At 34.5% G+C, this 16,720-nt stretch overlaps 2 protein-coding genes and 1 pseudogene across 3 annotated transcripts; 2 read left to right on the forward strand and 1 right to left on the reverse strand.

Moving 5' to 3' along the window:
* Positions 1–768: 768 nt before the first annotated feature.
* LOC145630311 (protein NRT1/ PTR FAMILY 5.2-like) lies at positions 769–3,726 on the forward strand (annotated as a pseudogene). The gene is made up of 4 exons (XR_014112033.1): positions 769–925; positions 1,695–1,910; positions 2,122–2,687; positions 2,883–3,726. The product of XR_014112033.1 is annotated as a protein NRT1/ PTR FAMILY 5.2-like (transcript).
* A 1,127-nt stretch (positions 3,727–4,853) lies between these two features.
* On the forward strand, positions 4,854–9,063 carry LOC145630313 (protein NRT1/ PTR FAMILY 5.2-like). The gene is made up of 4 exons (XM_081682563.1): positions 4,854–5,120; positions 7,055–7,272; positions 7,386–7,942; positions 8,090–9,063. The coding sequence occupies exons 1-4, from the start codon at positions 4,988–4,990 to the stop codon at positions 8,916–8,918; spliced, it is 1,737 nt and encodes a 578-aa protein (XP_081538689.1). The 5' UTR covers positions 4,854–4,987; the 3' UTR covers positions 8,919–9,063.
* Positions 9,064–9,371: 308 nt separating this feature from the next.
* Positions 9,372–14,006, reverse strand: LOC145630312 (protein unc-13 homolog). The gene is made up of 6 exons (XM_081682562.1): positions 13,724–14,006; positions 13,335–13,693; positions 11,844–12,740; positions 11,241–11,696; positions 10,609–10,795; positions 9,372–10,489 (listed from the first exon to the last, which is right to left on the reverse strand). Exons 1-6 carry the CDS (start codon positions 14,004–14,006, stop codon positions 9,513–9,515), a joined length of 3,159 nt encoding a protein of 1,052 aa, XP_081538688.1. The 3' UTR covers positions 9,372–9,512.
* Positions 14,007–16,720: the final 2,714 nt, after the last annotated feature.

Here is a 16,720-nt window from a genome sequence, read left to right on the forward strand (position 1 = left end):
ATTATATGCTCATATATATACAACATATTTACCGCTAGTATGCTAATAACATTTATGGCATGTTCTGAGTAAGTAGGAAGCAAGAAGAGAAGAAGATGAGCAGCCATAATTGAGGAGCTTTGAGAGAAAAGATAGAAAAAAACTGCATTTATTAATTGTATTATTGAGGAGCTACTTGTATTATGATAATAACAAACATCCCAAAATCGAGGAAACAAACATAAACTAACTAAACCAATTTGACTATACCATGAACTCCAAAACAATAAGTGGCAATGAATAGAAATGATGGTGTTCAAAGCCATGAACTATGTCATAAAATCTATGTCATGAAAGGCCATTCGAACCATAATTCATGTCAATTAGTTTAATTTTACAACAGTATTATTATATTTTATTTCATCTGCTTATCTTTATTTCTTGTTCTTTTACTAAACGTGTCATAAGCTTATAAACCGTAAATAGGTGCTTTAAATGAGGTGACTCTGTGATATAATAATTGATAAATAAATGCACACATATTGAGAGTATCAAAACAAAAATCCTAACAATGATAATATAGTATATAACCTCTAAGTCTAACAAACCAAGGAGCTACATCCGTTCAAAAACATTAATAGTAGATTAGTAGTATTAGGAATCCCATGATACTCGCTATCTCGTAAGCATCTTATAAAAAAAAAAAAAAAAAAAAAAAAAACTAAGTATCCCCACATTAGCTGCTACGGTGCTACCTAGTTTGTTTTAATATGCTAATTACTAATTAGACAGCCAATAATTCAATTAATTGAAAGTCATCTATTATCAATGGCTATTGAAGAAGCAGGAATTGATGATTACACAAAAGATGGAACAGTTGATCTCAAAGGCAACCCTGTTCGTAGATCCAAGTGTGGTGGTTGGAGAGCTTGCTACTTTTTTGTTGGTATGTTTTTGTATTCAATTTATCTCTTAATTATCTTATTCTTATTGCGAATAATCCATTTATAAGGAGTAGTCAAGCTAGCTAGCAAAGAGAAAAGAGTCTCTCAAAACGATATGTCTATTACTCGTTTCGTTTCATATTGTTCTTCCTATTTGAAATCTTTTTGTGAAAATATAATTAGTCAAATTAGTAAGATTAATATGAAACGGAGAAAGTAGTTCTTTTGAAATTTTCTCTCTTTCTCATGGTGTTTGTTGGCATTGCATATTTGGAAATAAATTATATGGAGTATACGCTAATAAATATGCAATTAAAAGCTTACAGGTGTGTTCTATTCATCTGATTTTTAATTATGTGAACCGAACTTATTAAGACTGAAATAAGTGAATAATTGGTCATTTGATGTCTCAAGTTCATTTATTAATTATCGAGTTTATGACTAAAGCAACGATTACAGCTATATTGATTGATATCTTTACCTAAGGGATAGGAATGAAGGATAGAATGAACAAATTACTAAAATTAAAGATAATTACCAAAGCAAATGATTAATGATATACATACAATGTATACAACTAGCATATCAAGTGACATCCTTAGCTTTTACTACGTATCTTGTTGTGATTGATACTTTGATAGTCAAGTTGTAAGACCACAGGTTCAAATCTGCTAGGGAATTGTTTAATAGACTTCTGTTTATATGAAGATTTCTTTTGAAAAATTACTTACAATTGATAATTTATGGGTGATGATTATGCACTGTATACAGTGTACGAGGTGTTTGAGAGGATGGCATATTATGGAATATCATCAAATTTGGTGTTGTACATGACAAGAAAACTTCACCAAGGAACAGTGGAGTCAGCCAACCATGTAACTAATTGGGTAGGCACCATTTGGATGTCCTATTGTCGGTGCTTATATCGCTGATGCCTACCTTGGACGTTATCGAACTTTCCTCATTTCTTGTGCCATTTATCTTTCGGTAATATAACTTTCTAATCTCTAAAGTCTTAACCCACTTGATAACATCTTTATTATAACATAACCGTACAAATATAGTCAAAGTTCAATCAAATTATCAGATTAGACCATCTATACATACCAAACATTCGAAAAATTTCCAATCAATTTATCTTATTTCAGTTGAAGAGATCATAAAATAATAATTTTTGTAACATCATTTTTTTGATTAGGGAATGTCACTTCTAACACTAGCAGTTTCACTTCCTGGGCTGAAACCACCTCCTTGCAATGAAGCCCAATTATCCAATTGTAAGAAGGCCTCACCACTTCAACTAGCTGTTTTTTATGGAGCACTCTATATCTTAGCAGTTGGGACAGGTGGGACCAAGCCCAATATCTCAACAATTGGGGCAGACCAATTTGATGATTTTGAGCCCAAAGAGAAGGCCCAAAAACTCTCATTCTTCAATTGGTGGGAGTTTAGTATTTTCTTTGGAACCTAGTTTGCTAACACAATCTTAGTCTATGTTCAAGACAATGTGGGCTGGACTCTTGGGTACGCGCTACCGACTATTGGGCTTGCCATTTCCATTTTAATATTTTTATCTGGAAGTCCCTTTTATAGGCATAGATTGCCTACTGGAAGTCCCTTCACAAAGATGGCTAAGGTTATTGTGGCTGCCATTAGGAACCGGAACGCGTCGTTCCCTAGTGACCTTAAGCAGTTGTACGAGCTTGACTTGGTTGAGTACACCAAAAATGGGATGTACAAAGTGGAATCGACTTCATCCTTAAGGTTAGTGATTATAAATAATGACTTGAAATTCAATCTCAATTTTAAGTAAGCATGTAATTATAAAGTTGTGTTATTGTAGCATTAAGTTGTTATATACTATGACAATTATATTCAACGTACCATATTGTGTGATGGACTGTTATGTAGATGAAATATTGGCTATGATTGCAAATAACAATACATGGCTGTTTGTAGGTTCCTAGACAAAGCCGCGGTAGTAACTGGTTCAAAGGATCCTTGGAAGTTATGCACGGTTACACAAGTGGAAGAGACGAAGCAAATTATAAGAATGCTTCCAATCTTGATTACGACCTTCATCCCAAGCACCATGTTAGCACAAGGACAAACCCATTTCGTCAAGCAAGGTACCACATTGGATAGGAGCATAGGCAAGTTCCACATCCCACCAGCATGCCTAACCGGGTTTACAACATTCTCAATGCTCGTTTGTGTCGTTCTATATGACAAAATCTTCGTAAAATTCATGAGAAAACTAACCAAAAATCCAAGAGGGATCACATTGCTTCAAAGAATGGGACTAGGCCTAGTCCTTCACACAATCATCATGATAGTTTCATCATTAGTAGAGAGGAGAAGACTTAGTTTTGCTAGGGAACATGGTATGGTTGAAAGTGGTGCACAACTTCCTTTAACAATTTTCATTTTACTCCCTCAATTCGTTCTCTTAGGGGTTGCTGATGCAGTCCTAGAAGTGGCAAAACTCGAGTTCTTCTATGATCAAGCTCCTGAGGGAATGAAGAGTCTTGGAACATCTTATTCAACTACGACTATAGGTATTGGGAATTACATTAGTAGTTTCCTCCTATCAACAGTTGCGCGCCTTACAGCCGAGCATGGACACCAAGGGTGGATTTTGAACAACCTTAACGCCTCTCATCTTGATTATTATTATGGGTTCTTTGTTATACTTAATGTGGTAAATTTCATCATTTTCTTGCTTATTGCTAGGTCTTATGTTTATAGGGCTGAAATTTCCGATTCATTGGACGTGCTTAGAGATGAATTGCATCAATGACGACTATTTCATGACAATTATTGAAACACCGGATTTGGAAATGTAAATTGCCTTCACATAATTTGAAATCGACATTATAGAATTTTACTTAAAAAAAATAATTGACGTACAAGTAGACAAGAATTGATTTAACGAATTGAACACTATCTGTAAAGACTTGAATAAACTAAGTTAGTCGTTGACATACATCGATGATATTTTACTTGGTTTTGTACCCAACTCCACTCCACATTGTTCCCTTGTGAACTGAATTGTTGACTAAAAGAAGAAAAATATGCTTTAGGCAATTTAATTTAAGCCTAACTGATTCCCTAAGCCAAATTAACGTGAAATATCTAATACACATGACATAGTAATTTTATTTTAGTCTTCGAAAGTTCGGAAAGCTTTATAAATAAGGAAAATGTGAAATTAATCAATAGTCTTTGTTTTTTTTTTTTTTAGATAGATGATGAGAATCGATCCTAAGATCTTGGAATTAGAAGGGGAGTTCTAATCACTTAAGCTATTTCTCACTCTCAATAATCTTTAATTATGTAGTAGTAAAATTTTGATATACAAGCCTAATAAATAGTATAATATAATTAAATACACATTATTGTAGGCGTAGCAAGGCCAACACATCCTTTGATTACAGTAGTCAAAAATAATTTTGACCATGATAAAATATACTGTACATAGAAATCATTTTATTTTGTATTTTTATTTTTTGGTAGGTAAGATGAAAGATCCAACTAATCTGACATCTTTCATAGGTTTAGCCAGCCCAGTTCCACACGCCGACACTTAAGAGTAGATGGGGATGTAAGAGAATCCCCCTACTTCTCAACATTTTGTAGTTGGTGGGGCTCAACCTTGTGACTTTGAAGTCACAAGTTCGAGCCCCACCAACTCAATACTCCGTATATGTTATATGGATTATATATAGTAGTACGGAAATATTATTTTCTATAGATAGTCGGGTATGTAAAGTTAAGGTTTTGCAAGTGTGTTAGACTTATAAATAGGTGGGTCAGGGGCGTTAATTTCATGTACAGTGTGGATGTACTCGTATGTAGACAGACGTACGTAGATGCTACAAACCTACTAAGAGCCAAAAGAGTACAAATAGCAAGAGATAAACTCCTACAACCATGAAATGAACGAGTTTCCTAGAAAAAAACAAACACACGACTTTGAAATTACTTACAAAATACATGTACACAAAAACTTACATTTACTAGCTCTATTACGCTAGTTTAGCCACTACTTAATAGTGTCAATAATGGCGGCGGCGACGATGGCGGTGGAAGAAGCCGGTGATGATGATTACACCAAGGATGGAACATTTGATCTTAGAGGAAACCCTGTTCGTCGATCCAAACGTGGGGGTTGGAAAGCTTGTTATTTTGTTGTTGGTACGTTATTTTTTATTTTTTTTTAATTTTTTTTTATTGTTTGTTTAGATTTTTTAACAATAAATAAATCTTGAAATGTGTAGGATTGTTTCTTGGTAAATACAGTACGAAGTAACCAAGTGTATGAATTTCTAGTTTTTATCTAATTCTCATGATTTTGTCTTCAACCTTGAGTTCATAAAAAATATTGGTGTATTTTAAAATTGTTTGGGTATTGATAACAAATTGTAGTCTAAGACAAACTGTACTAGTGTACTACCTTATTCAAAACTCATGCAAGCTAAATTGTACCACATAATTTTTTGGTTATTTCTTTGGAATATTGAATCTATGTATGATAGGAGAGAAAATGACTAAATATTATGGAGTATATAGTTCAAAAGTCACACTAATCAAACGATTAATGATATGTGTTATGTTGTATAGAGAGTTGCAAAGGGCATGGGTGTCACTTAAGATCGATGAAATTGATATTCAACCTCAACACTTTGTTTGGATAGGAAGAAATGGAAGGAAAAGAAGAGAAGAGAAATGGAGGGGGACAAAATCTCTTATTTAGGTAAAAGATTGGGGGAAGGAAGGGGAAGGAGAGGGAGGGATCAATTTTCCCTCTCTCTTTAATAACCATAATCTCTCCAAAATTAGAGAGATTTGGAGGGAAAATGAAGCTCACCTCCCCCTCCCTTTCTTTTCCCTTCCCTTCCTCCATTTTCCCTCCCCTTCTTTTCCTTCCTTCTTTGCTATCCAAACAAACCATAAATCTTCATATAATTTAGATATATAAAGACTCTATTAATTCAAATAGCTCATACATACGGAGTATATAATTTGAAACAATGGTTGCTAATATGGTATAATGGGTTAAATTTATGGTTTGATCAATCAAACGAAATTTCTTCTCACCTTTTCATTTTGGCAATAATTTATGGTATAATAAGGCAATAATTTTGTAGAAGTACATATAAATGTAAAAATCAATATTGCATTTTTGATAGATATAGAGTATAAAATTTCCCTTGTGCTATATTATTAGATGACCCGAATATTAAGTAGCTGTAATATTTTCTTTAAGCTTCAAAAAGAGTACTGAAGTTACTGTCGTTGATCGGCGAAATTTCACCCCACTAAAATGGACAATGTTAAATAGTCACCCTCTTATGGTCAGCCTCAATTGATGTAATCGGAATTCAAATGATAGGAAGATATTATTCTATTTGGTGCATGATAATCTTGAATACTATATTGCTAAATATACCAGATACAATCCAATGTGTTCTTGTTAAATATATAAGAGAATCATAAGGTGTTTTACATTAAAAATGAGTATATATTTATAAAATTATTATTCTTGTCTAATTGAGTGATTGATGCCATTTAAGTTCTCCAAACTTGTTGATCAAGTTGAATAATCTTCCTAACCGTCCACCAATTAACTTGTTTTTTTTATGGACTTATCTTCTTGTGCATTTACCAAGCTGCGATTAGTCAATTTTAAAGTTGGTCCACACTCCACTACCACAATAACTTTGGAATGTTCTTCGTAGTTAGAAATTAGAAGCACGCATTTACTATAACCATTGACCAATTGACAAATTATGTATTGGTGGATGTGATTGGGGTGGGGTTATTTTGACTGATTATTACGTAAAAATAAGAAAAATATACGGACTACTAAGTTAAATGTGAATATATTAAGTTAAATTAAGGATCGACATATGTATGATTTTGTCATACAGTTCTACATTCATTACTTTGTGCACTTCTTAGTTTAAAGACACGTAGAAATTGAGATAAGAAGTTAAAACTACATAAGATGCATAGACGAAGCTGAATACTAATACTAACTTAATTAAAGTAATAATGATTGAGTAGGTAGGTAGGAGAAATGGCTAACAATTGTTGACTTTTGACTTTGGTTAATGGTGATTGGGCAGCTTATGAGGTGTTTGAAAGAATGGCATTCTATGGTATATCATCAAATTTGGTGTTGTATATGACAAGAAAACTCCATCAAGGAACTGTGCAATCAGCCAACAATGTTACCAACTGGGTTGGTACCATTTGGATGACTCCCATTTTAGGTGCTTATGTCGCTGATGCTTACCTTGGACGTTATTGGACTTTCCTTATTTCTTGTGCCATTTATCTCTCGGTATAGTAAGATCACTATTTTCAACCACTAGATTTTAAGGCTCAGTTTTTTTTTATAATTGTTACTTGACTAACATATATATTATTACTCGTTTTTTTTTTCCCTTTGTTTAGGGAATGTCGGTACTAACCCTAGCGGTTTCACTCCATGGACTAAAACCACCCCCGTGCAACGAAGCCCAAATGTCCAATTGTAAGAAGGCGTCGCCACTCCAACTAGGTGTGTTCTATGGTGCACTCTACACTCTAGCAATTGGGACTGGTGGTACAAAGCCCAACATCTCCACCATTGGGGCGGACCAATTCGATGATTTTGAGCCCAAGGAGAAGGCCCATAAAATATCATTCTTCAATTGGTGGATGTTTAGCATATTCTTTGGAACCTTGTTTGCTAACACAATCCTAGTCTACATCCAAGATAATGTGGGCTGGGCTTTGGGATATGGACTACCTACTATTGGGCTTGCAATATCAATCTCAATCTTTTTAGCTGGAACTCCATTTTATAGGCATAAATTGCCTACTGGTAGTCCTGTTACAAGGATGGCTAAGGTTATTGTGGCTTCCATAAGAAATCGAAAAGCGCCTTTTACTAAGCAATTGTATGAGCTTGACTTGGATGAGTATGCAAAGCATGGAAAGTTCAAAATCGAGTTAACTCCTTCCTTGAGGTTAGTGAACAATCTAATCCGCCTTTACTTAACTTGTTTTCATAGCAATGATACATAATCTTAGTTGACATAACGAATACATGTAACAATCTAAGTCCTATATCGATGGATAATGAGAAGAATGTTTGATTCCTTAACTTTGTGTAGGTTCCTTAACAAAGCCGCGATGGTCACTAGTTCAAAAGACCTTTGGAAGCTATGCACGGTTACACAAGTGGAGGAGACAAAGCAAATGCTAAGAATGATTCCAATCTTGATCATTACCTTTGTCCCAAGTACAATGGTAGCTCAAGTACACACCCTTTTCATCAAGCAAGGGACTACCCTAGATAGGAGCATAGGCAAGTTTCACATCCCCCCTGCAAGCCTAACAGGGTTTATGACGATCTCAATGCTCATCTTTATTGTCTTTTATGACAAAATCTTTGTGAAATTGATGAGAAAAGTGACCAAAAATCCAAGAGGGATCTCATTGCTTCAAAGAATGGGACTAGGACTAATCGTTCACATAATAATCATGACAATATCATCTTTGGTAGAGAGGAAAAGGCTAAGTGTTGCAAGGGAACATGGGTTGGTTGAGAGTGGTGCTCAACTTCCTTTGTCAATTTTTATTTTGCTTCCTCAATTCATGCTCATGGGGGTCGCCGATGCAATCCTTGAGGTGGCCAAACTCGAGTTCTTCTATGATCAAGCTCCTGAAGGAATGAAGAGCCTTGGAACCGCCTATTCAACTACAACTCTTGGTATAGGAAATTATCTAAGCAGCTTTCTCTTATCAACAGTTTCGCGCCTCACAGCACAACATGGACATCAAGGATGGATTTTGAACAACCTTAATGCCTCTCATCTTGATTATTACTATGGATTATTCATAATACTTAATGTGGTAAATTTCTTCCTTTTCTTGGTTATAGCTAGATGCTATGTTTATAAGGCTGAAATTTCCAATTCCATGGAAGTACTTAAAGATTAATACTTCAATATATAATTAGCTTAAAATTGTAAATTAAGGTATTTGTTTGGTTTTAGGATCGTATTATGTTTACTACAAGTACCCTTAAATTATATATGATACTCTGCATCAAACGAGTATATATAGTACGCAAACTTTTTTGATATATTGTTGAGTATAATGCATAAGTTCAATTAATGAAATATAGTTATTAATTGCAAGGAAAAGGGAAAAAGTAGAGATAATTCAACATATATTTACAAGGTTTTATCAATCCTAGCTTATTGCTTAAGACTATTGAATATGCTTAATGTTCAATGATAATATTGAGCTTCTCATCCTTGACATAAGAGAATCACGAAAAATATAAAATTAACTATATAGGAGGGTTAATGCTCTGAAACTTGATCAACAATAATTGATATAATAAACTTTTGTACAATTGAATTTCCTTCACAATAATCTGGTGCAAACTGAAACTATATCTTTTTTTTTTTTCAGCAAAATTGTTTAAAAGAACAACAATTTTTATTCTATCAATGTTCATGTAAACACCACCTGACTTTACAAATTGTCCATCTCACCAAGCTACAAACATTATTGTTGTTGTTGTTATCATCTTCTTTTAGGCAATTGGAATGTTCTTTTCAAAAAATGATTTGCTGATCTATCATTTCTATGACATAATACTCTCAGTATTGTATTGGGATCTGATCTATTCCACCTTCCTGTTGTTGGTGGCATTGGTAGTTTCTTCCCTGTCGCGTTCATTCCCATACCGCTCCTCTCACAAGCCACGGTGCTGAAATCTTCCACTAGTTGCTCTGTGGACTGTCCCATAAGATCAACCACTCCTTGCACCACCTCGGCTTCTTTGTCCACTTCATTCTCGGCTATTAGTCCTACACCACTAGTGCAAAAAACCCTTTTCAAGCTCTCGAAATCCTCTCCAATCATCTCAAAGTCCGACCTACAAAATATTCTTGTACACCCTCCTGCAAGAAACACCATTAAGTATGCTTCAAATGATGCCTTCATCACCTCTTTTACTGCTAGTGGTTGAGCATGATCAATCAAAATCACGCCTAATAGAGTTAGGTTCTGCTTCAGGATCCTCAAAGCAGGCCTAATCCTTGAATTCGACACACTAAAAACATAAAGGCTTTCATAGAAAATGGAGTTTGAGTCTAAGAAGATTAGTCTGTAGGCTGAAACCTCAGCAACATGTTGTATCGCGCCTTTCATTGAGGTACGAGCAAGATCAAAGTATGTAGCAGAGTTTCCCAAGTTTCTCCGACTATTAGGATAACGCTTTTGTGTATTAGGATTGACTCGCGGGGAGAGGGCAAGTGTCTTATCAAGGGAGTTAAGGTGAGACATAAGGTAATGTAAGGTGTTGAGGCGGATATAGAGGCGTTGGGTGCCTCGACTAGTCGATGGGCGTGCATGATGACCTTCGATAGCAGCCATGTAATGGTGGAGATCTGGCATACCAACACTACAACCTGCTCTTTTCCAAAGTTTGACAAATTTTGAATCTCGATTGCATCTAGTTAGAGGAGGGAGTGTTGGGATATAACTTTGTTTTGTTCCTATATTGAGATTGTCATAATAAAACAAAAGAAAAAACATAAGTGTTAACAAAATGTTGTTACAACAAAGAATGAATTTCATGTTTGTTGAATGAAACTAAAAAAAAAAAGGCTCTTACCACAACTAGCAACAAAGCTTGAATAATCTCGTATTACACGTTCGAGACCTTCAGCAAGATCTTGGACTAGATCATCAGAAAGACCAACTGGAATCTCAAAGAAATCATCAATAGTTTCTTTTGCTATTTTCATAAGCTCAATAGCTGATTGTGCAAATGGCTCTGCTTTAGACTTTGGATTCCATGTCTAATTTTTTGAAAAAGAAAATTTGATTTAGTAACTCTAATGATAGGTTACATAAGGTTTTAATGTTAAATTTTTTTTATTAAGGAATTAAGTTTACTAATTTTTGAATTGAATATGAACTTAAGGGTATAATTTTGGCCTAAAAAACTACTCCCTTCGTTACTTAAAGTTCGACTCACTTTGCATTTGCATGATCCCCAATGAACCTCTTTAACTAACCATTAATAAATTTGACTATGTATAAGTAAACTTTTTAAATAGTTGATATTTGAAAATTTTATCATTAAGGGAGTCTAATAAGATCAAACTTGTTAATTTATTTTGATTGTAAAAATCATAAAATGTGGTCAAAGTTATTTTATTTTGACCACATAAATAGTAAATGAGTCGAACTTTCAGAAACGGAGGTAGTAGTATATATCTTTGAATGTGTATTTGAACTTACTTCAGTTTCCTTGGCTCTTTGAATACTATCTCTCCCTTTTTGTAGTCTCTCCTCGATCCACTTTCGCAAAAGCCTTATAATGACAGAGTCGACTTCATAAGGGACCATCTCTCTAACAATGGACTTCCCTCCATCTTCGCAATCAACAGTGTCTTCAACCACCATTTGCACTAAAACTTTCTCAAGCCTTCCAGCTTTATTAAGGACATTTATTGCCTCCGTTGTGAGCATCGATACCCCTGATAAATATTGTTGCAATATAGCGCCGTAACAGTTTTGTAATGTCACTGCTGCTATTGATGCTGATACTGAGTGCCACCTTTTTAAAGTGTTGCTGTAAGTTTCCTTCTCCTTTGCAGCCAATTCCTCTGTCTTTTGTGCCAAGGCTACTAGCGCTTCGCTCACCTCCTTTTCTCCCTCTAGTTGCATGTTTGCTATATCCATGCCTTCTGCTATCTGAAGCATGTCATAATATGTTAAGCTTGCATATAAGTTTCTACTAAGTTATGACTGTAATAAGACCCTGTTCTCTTCATCTTATTTACTGAACTGAAATTAATTTACTAAACTGAAATTATTTTTACTGAATAGAAATCTATGTACCTTTGAGAATGAATTTCGTAGTGAGGAACGAATATAGTAATCAACTCGATTACCAGACAACTCATGTGTTTCCTTCGTCCCCTCTCCTTGTTCTTGCCTAGCAGCAATGGTAGCGGATACATCTTCATCTAATATCTTCCTCGCCTGCAAGACCAAAGGGAGTAGATTCTCCATGATTACATGAGCATTACTCTTACAGACTCCCTCATGATAATTAAGTAGTTTCTTTTCTGACCATCCAATAATCGAGTTCATTACAGAGGCCAATGTTTTCACATAAGCCTCCTCTCTATCTCCCGGCTTCTTAGCATCATTAGCCACCTCAACCAACATAGTTAATGTCGCGCATAAAAGATCAGGTTCAGTCTGCCCTGTTACGACGTATTGTTGGAAAAGTACCCAAGTGAAGCACAAATTGTGGACAGGCCTAGTAATCCCAAAGGTAGTCCATGTCTTTTTCATCAACTCCATTAACTCGTCGACTTCATCTAAAACACCAGTTTCATCCTTAATGTCAAAAATCGAATGTAGTAATGCAATGTAAAGGTGTAGATTGAGTGGGTGTCCATCAGCCCAATGACATACATCAGTAGTATTGCCATTCGCCCCACGCCAAGCCAAGGACAACACACAGTTGCATAATTGTTTCATTGTTTCTGAATTTTTACTTGTGTCAATAGGTTTGTCTTCATTGAGTCGTATGATCTCTCTTAATTTCGTAGCACAAGAGTTACGTTGCTCAAGTGGGATAGATGGATTGAGAATTAGTCCTGTTTCGAGAATCTTTAACTGTCTTTTTTGCCAAAAATGGTACTCTGCATGATCTCGAAATTCTGATGGCTTTAAGTGGCGAAGTAGCTCAAGTGGAAGGATTATTGTCTCTGCTCGTCTGCCCATCTGTTACAAATTCAATTCAACCATAGTTTTTAACATACATAGCTTACATTAAAGTGTTAAACAACTAATGTAACACAATTTGATCATAATACATTTTCATGCTCTGAATTTTCTAGATTGTATTTTAATAGCCTATAGTCCCGATTTGTTTCTCATCCATGTCAAAACAAGCATTAAAATGCACTTTCATACACAATCATAGTCCTAATTAATAAATGTAGAAATTTGATTGCCTCATTGTACATGGAATTAATTTCTTTAGTTTACTGTATACTCCTTTGTATATTAGGAATATTTCAAAAACATTTAGCTTAATTTGTTGACAAAATTATTAGATAGTATGTAATGGGTCAAAAAAGGTGTACATACGTATCCTTAGCAATACATATAGTCGAGATTTGAACCTTTACACATAAACGTGTCTATATAATTAATGAAAGTTTCTAGCTCCGCCACTGATAAACATATCTACTTATTATAAACGAGGGAGAATTGGAAAAATGAAAGAGAAAAAGGGGTAGCAATGTTATTAATTTATTATGTTGGTGAATAAGAGTGAATAATGTAAAGAAAATAGATAAATATAGTACATACTTGGCCAACAAGAGTTCTCATAAGCGTCTTACGAAGCCTATTATCACCTTGTTCAGTGACCCTCATTTGTAGCCTCATGATCTCCGCGGATGTTAGAGGTTTTCGAGACGTTCTACTAGGCACGGTGAATGAAATCCCGGGGATACTAGCACTATGTGAATGCACAACATGTCCATAAGCATGAGGTGAAGATGGACCGGCACCCGAGTTAGACCCCGTGGCACCAACGGCTCCGCCAAGGGATGATCTCCTAGAAGGCATTCGCTTAAGAGTCCGCAATCCCAACGCCCTCTTTATCTTACTATTTGTCACCATCCCCACCCCATTGCCGCGGGTTGACCCTGGTGAACTTGGTGACCCTGGACCATTGTTATTATTATTAACATGACCATTATTATTATTATCATAATGGTCGTTGCTGTTGCTGTTGCTGTTGTTGTTGTTATGTGAATAGAATGCCAAGGCAGTTCTTCCCCCAAACCCGGGGGAAGACCTGCACGAGGTGAAAAACACCTCGTAGGCAGTCTCACGAATGTCATCCTTATCGACCCCATTGAGCTTTCCAAACGGCCATGTAAGGTCAACGTTTAGGTCTTGGGTGGAGCATGATGATCCTTGGCGTTGGTGAGAGGGTAGATTTGGTTGGGAGTCGCGGCGGCTTTGGTAACCCATCAATGGGGGGTCTAGTAGGGGTGGGGTGGGACAAGACCGACTCGAGGGGTGGTAGTCGGACTCGAACAACACGAATCGACGTCAATTATCCGGCGTGACAAAAGGGGAGGAAGAGATAGAGCATTTCCCTTAAAAAAAGTGTGTATGAAAAAATATGGGTGGGCTAGCTGTATTGTGGGATATGACAACAATTTTGAGCATGGACAAAGAAAGACATTATTATGGGAAGAGAGATTAGCATACAAGTGTTTGATGGTTAATTTTGACATGATAAAACAACGTTGAATTTTTGAGGAAAATGAGGAAAGTAAAGGTGTTAATTATGATGTTGACATACATAGCAAATTCATTAAGAAATCCAAGTGTTTGTTCTCCTTAAATGTAGGATAGTAACAAGATTTATGCATGCTTTTCATTATAATATGAATATTATATTGCAACATTGTAACTATCATTTTTTTTGCAAAAGTGGAAAAAGTATAGATATATTTTTAGGACTTTCATGTTAACTCAAAAGAGTTCACGCAAACACATACAATGCAAGGTCAAGTAGCAAAAGAAGAAATAGATAGAACAAGGGAACATTTTTTTTTTCTTTCTTTTTTGAGGTAACAATTAGTTAGCAATCAATAAACATGATGAAAACGTATATACTACCTCCGTTTCATATTATTTGCAACGATTTGACATAAAGTAAAGAGAAAAATATCTAATCGTTGCAAATAATATGAAACGGATGTAGTAAATGATGGAGTAATACTGATACGAAGTACAGCAATATTTTAAACATGTGTATTCAATTTTTCTAGGTATGAAAAGAATAGTTACATATAGTGTGTACAAAAATTATACTCTTACTAAATAATGTCCAAGACATGCCGGTTTTAAAAATTGATATGGAGTAGTAATTGAAATATAGATTTCATTATATTATAGTATAAAAGTAAGTAATCCAAAAAAAGACTCCGATATAAAAGTTTAATTATAACACCAATTTTTTAGTTTAATATATATGTTACCTCTAAAATGATTAGTAAACTTCTAAATCTTACTATTTTCACATTTAATTTAACTATAAGTGAAATTTACCCACATACATGTAAGAGATTTTCCCATATTTGAGGAAACTCCAGTTTATCATGATAATCATAAAGGAAGTTGATATACACTCTTAGTTTAAGGGCCTCTTCTCATACGTTGAAATTCAGTTCAGTTCAGTTCAGTTCAGTTCAGTTCAGTTCAACTCCTAATTTCCTTCTCTTATAAAATATTCATTTCAGTTCAGTTTAGTTCAGCTCAATTCATTTCAGTTCAATTCAATTCAGTCAATGAGAACATGCCCTAAAATCATAAAGGAAGTTGATATACACTCTTAGTTTAAAAAATGTCTTTTTTGATCGTACTATTGATCAAGGGAAAAGTCTAGAGGTAAATAAGGGCCCAAGAAGGGGAGGACTCATCAAGCCCAATCCTACCATCAACTCGATCAATCATCACCCTATCACACCACCCTCTCTAAATTGTTGTCAATAGAATCGCATCAACCTATTTTTCTTGTCACATACTTGAAAGAGTTATCAAAGTGAACGTTGGAATAAGGGGCGAATTTAAGGGATTGAGTGAGTACATTGTATTGTAACTACTTGTATATTAATTACTTACGGGAGTACAAGAGTACCTTGTATGAGTTGTATCGGACTAGTTCACTAGTAGCCAAGAAATGTGATTATGATGTTTCACTCGACTCAAACTTGAAACCCGAATCTTCATAGCTTTGGGCTTCGTTTAACAGTTTTGAGCTTTAGGGTATACCTTAACAACTACTCAATGGAATACTTGGTAATCTTTAAATGTCTACATTTTTTTATTCCATAAATCACAAATTATAGTTTAAGAAGAGAATGTGATAAATTGACAATGTAAAACTCTAAAATATACAAGTACTAAAATAAGGAGGAAATAATATAGTCGTGGATGGGTCACGTAAGGGGTTACTCGTGAACCACGTTGAATTGCTATGTATGTGTTCACAATTATTAGAACTTGAACCCAAAAAAAAAATAAAAAATAAAAAAAATAAAAAATAATAATAATAATAATAATAACGTTGTGATTTATTGGAAAGTTCTATAATCAACCATTTCTACCAACTTGGATCTTGGAATAGTTTGTACTTTGTAGGCAATAATAGGATCGGATAAGAGAAGCCCTACGTGGTGCTTTATTTGTCACTGATTTTTTAGACTTCGTTTCATGCCACGAGTTGGTTCAATTTTGATGTTTGTTTAGTATTCCGTAAATAGTAATCATACATAATACAATTATTTATCAAACATTTTCATCAATAATATTGTACGGACAATACAATGTATTTGATTTTATAAATATTACTTCCTTCAGTTTTTTTTTTTTTTTTAATTATTTTGCACTAATTTTATTTTTAAAAAAAAAAACTAAATAAGGAAAACAAAAAGAATCAAAGAGGTGAATGACGTCAAAAAATTTCAATGTGTTAGCCAGAAGTAAACTTTTTTTTTTTTTAATAACGAGAAGCAACTTTGTTTTTTTTGTTAACATTTAAAAATACATAATAACCCTAAATAATAGGAGTATCAATATTTTATGGTACTTTTATTTGTATTTGATTTGAAGTAAATTATGAACAAATATTTTTTTTTTTTTCCTTTTTATAATACGTATGCTACCTTACTAGT

The sequence above is a fragment of the Chenopodium album genome, chromosome 5, assembly GCF_948465745.1.
Source record: "Chenopodium album chromosome 5, dcCheAlbu1.1, whole genome shotgun sequence".
NCBI classification, from domain to species: Eukaryota; Viridiplantae; Streptophyta; class Magnoliopsida; order Caryophyllales; family Amaranthaceae; genus Chenopodium; species Chenopodium album.

Bases quoted from the DNA above. Each gene is read 5' to 3' on its own strand.
- LOC145630312 (XM_081682562.1), bottom strand. From the start codon at position 14,006: ATGGGTTACCAAAGCCGCCGCGACTCCCAACCAAATCTACCCTCTCAC. The intron at 13,694-13,723 runs GTCATGTTAATA...ACAATGGTCCAG, and splicing joins TTATGATAATAATAATAATG to GGTCACCAAGTTCACCAGGG. The intron at 11,697-11,843 runs GTACATAGATTT...GACATGCTTCAG, and splicing joins TACGAAATTCATTCTCAAAG to ATAGCAGAAGGCATGGATAT.
- LOC145630313 (XM_081682563.1), top strand. From the start codon at position 4,988: ATGGCGGCGGCGACGATGGCGGTGGAAGAAGCCGGTGATGATGATTAC. The intron at 5,121-7,054 runs GTACGTTATTTT...GTGATTGGGCAG, and splicing joins AGCTTGTTATTTTGTTGTTG to CTTATGAGGTGTTTGAAAGA. The intron at 7,943-8,089 runs GTTAGTGAACAA...AACTTTGTGTAG, and splicing joins GAGTTAACTCCTTCCTTGAG to GTTCCTTAACAAAGCCGCGA.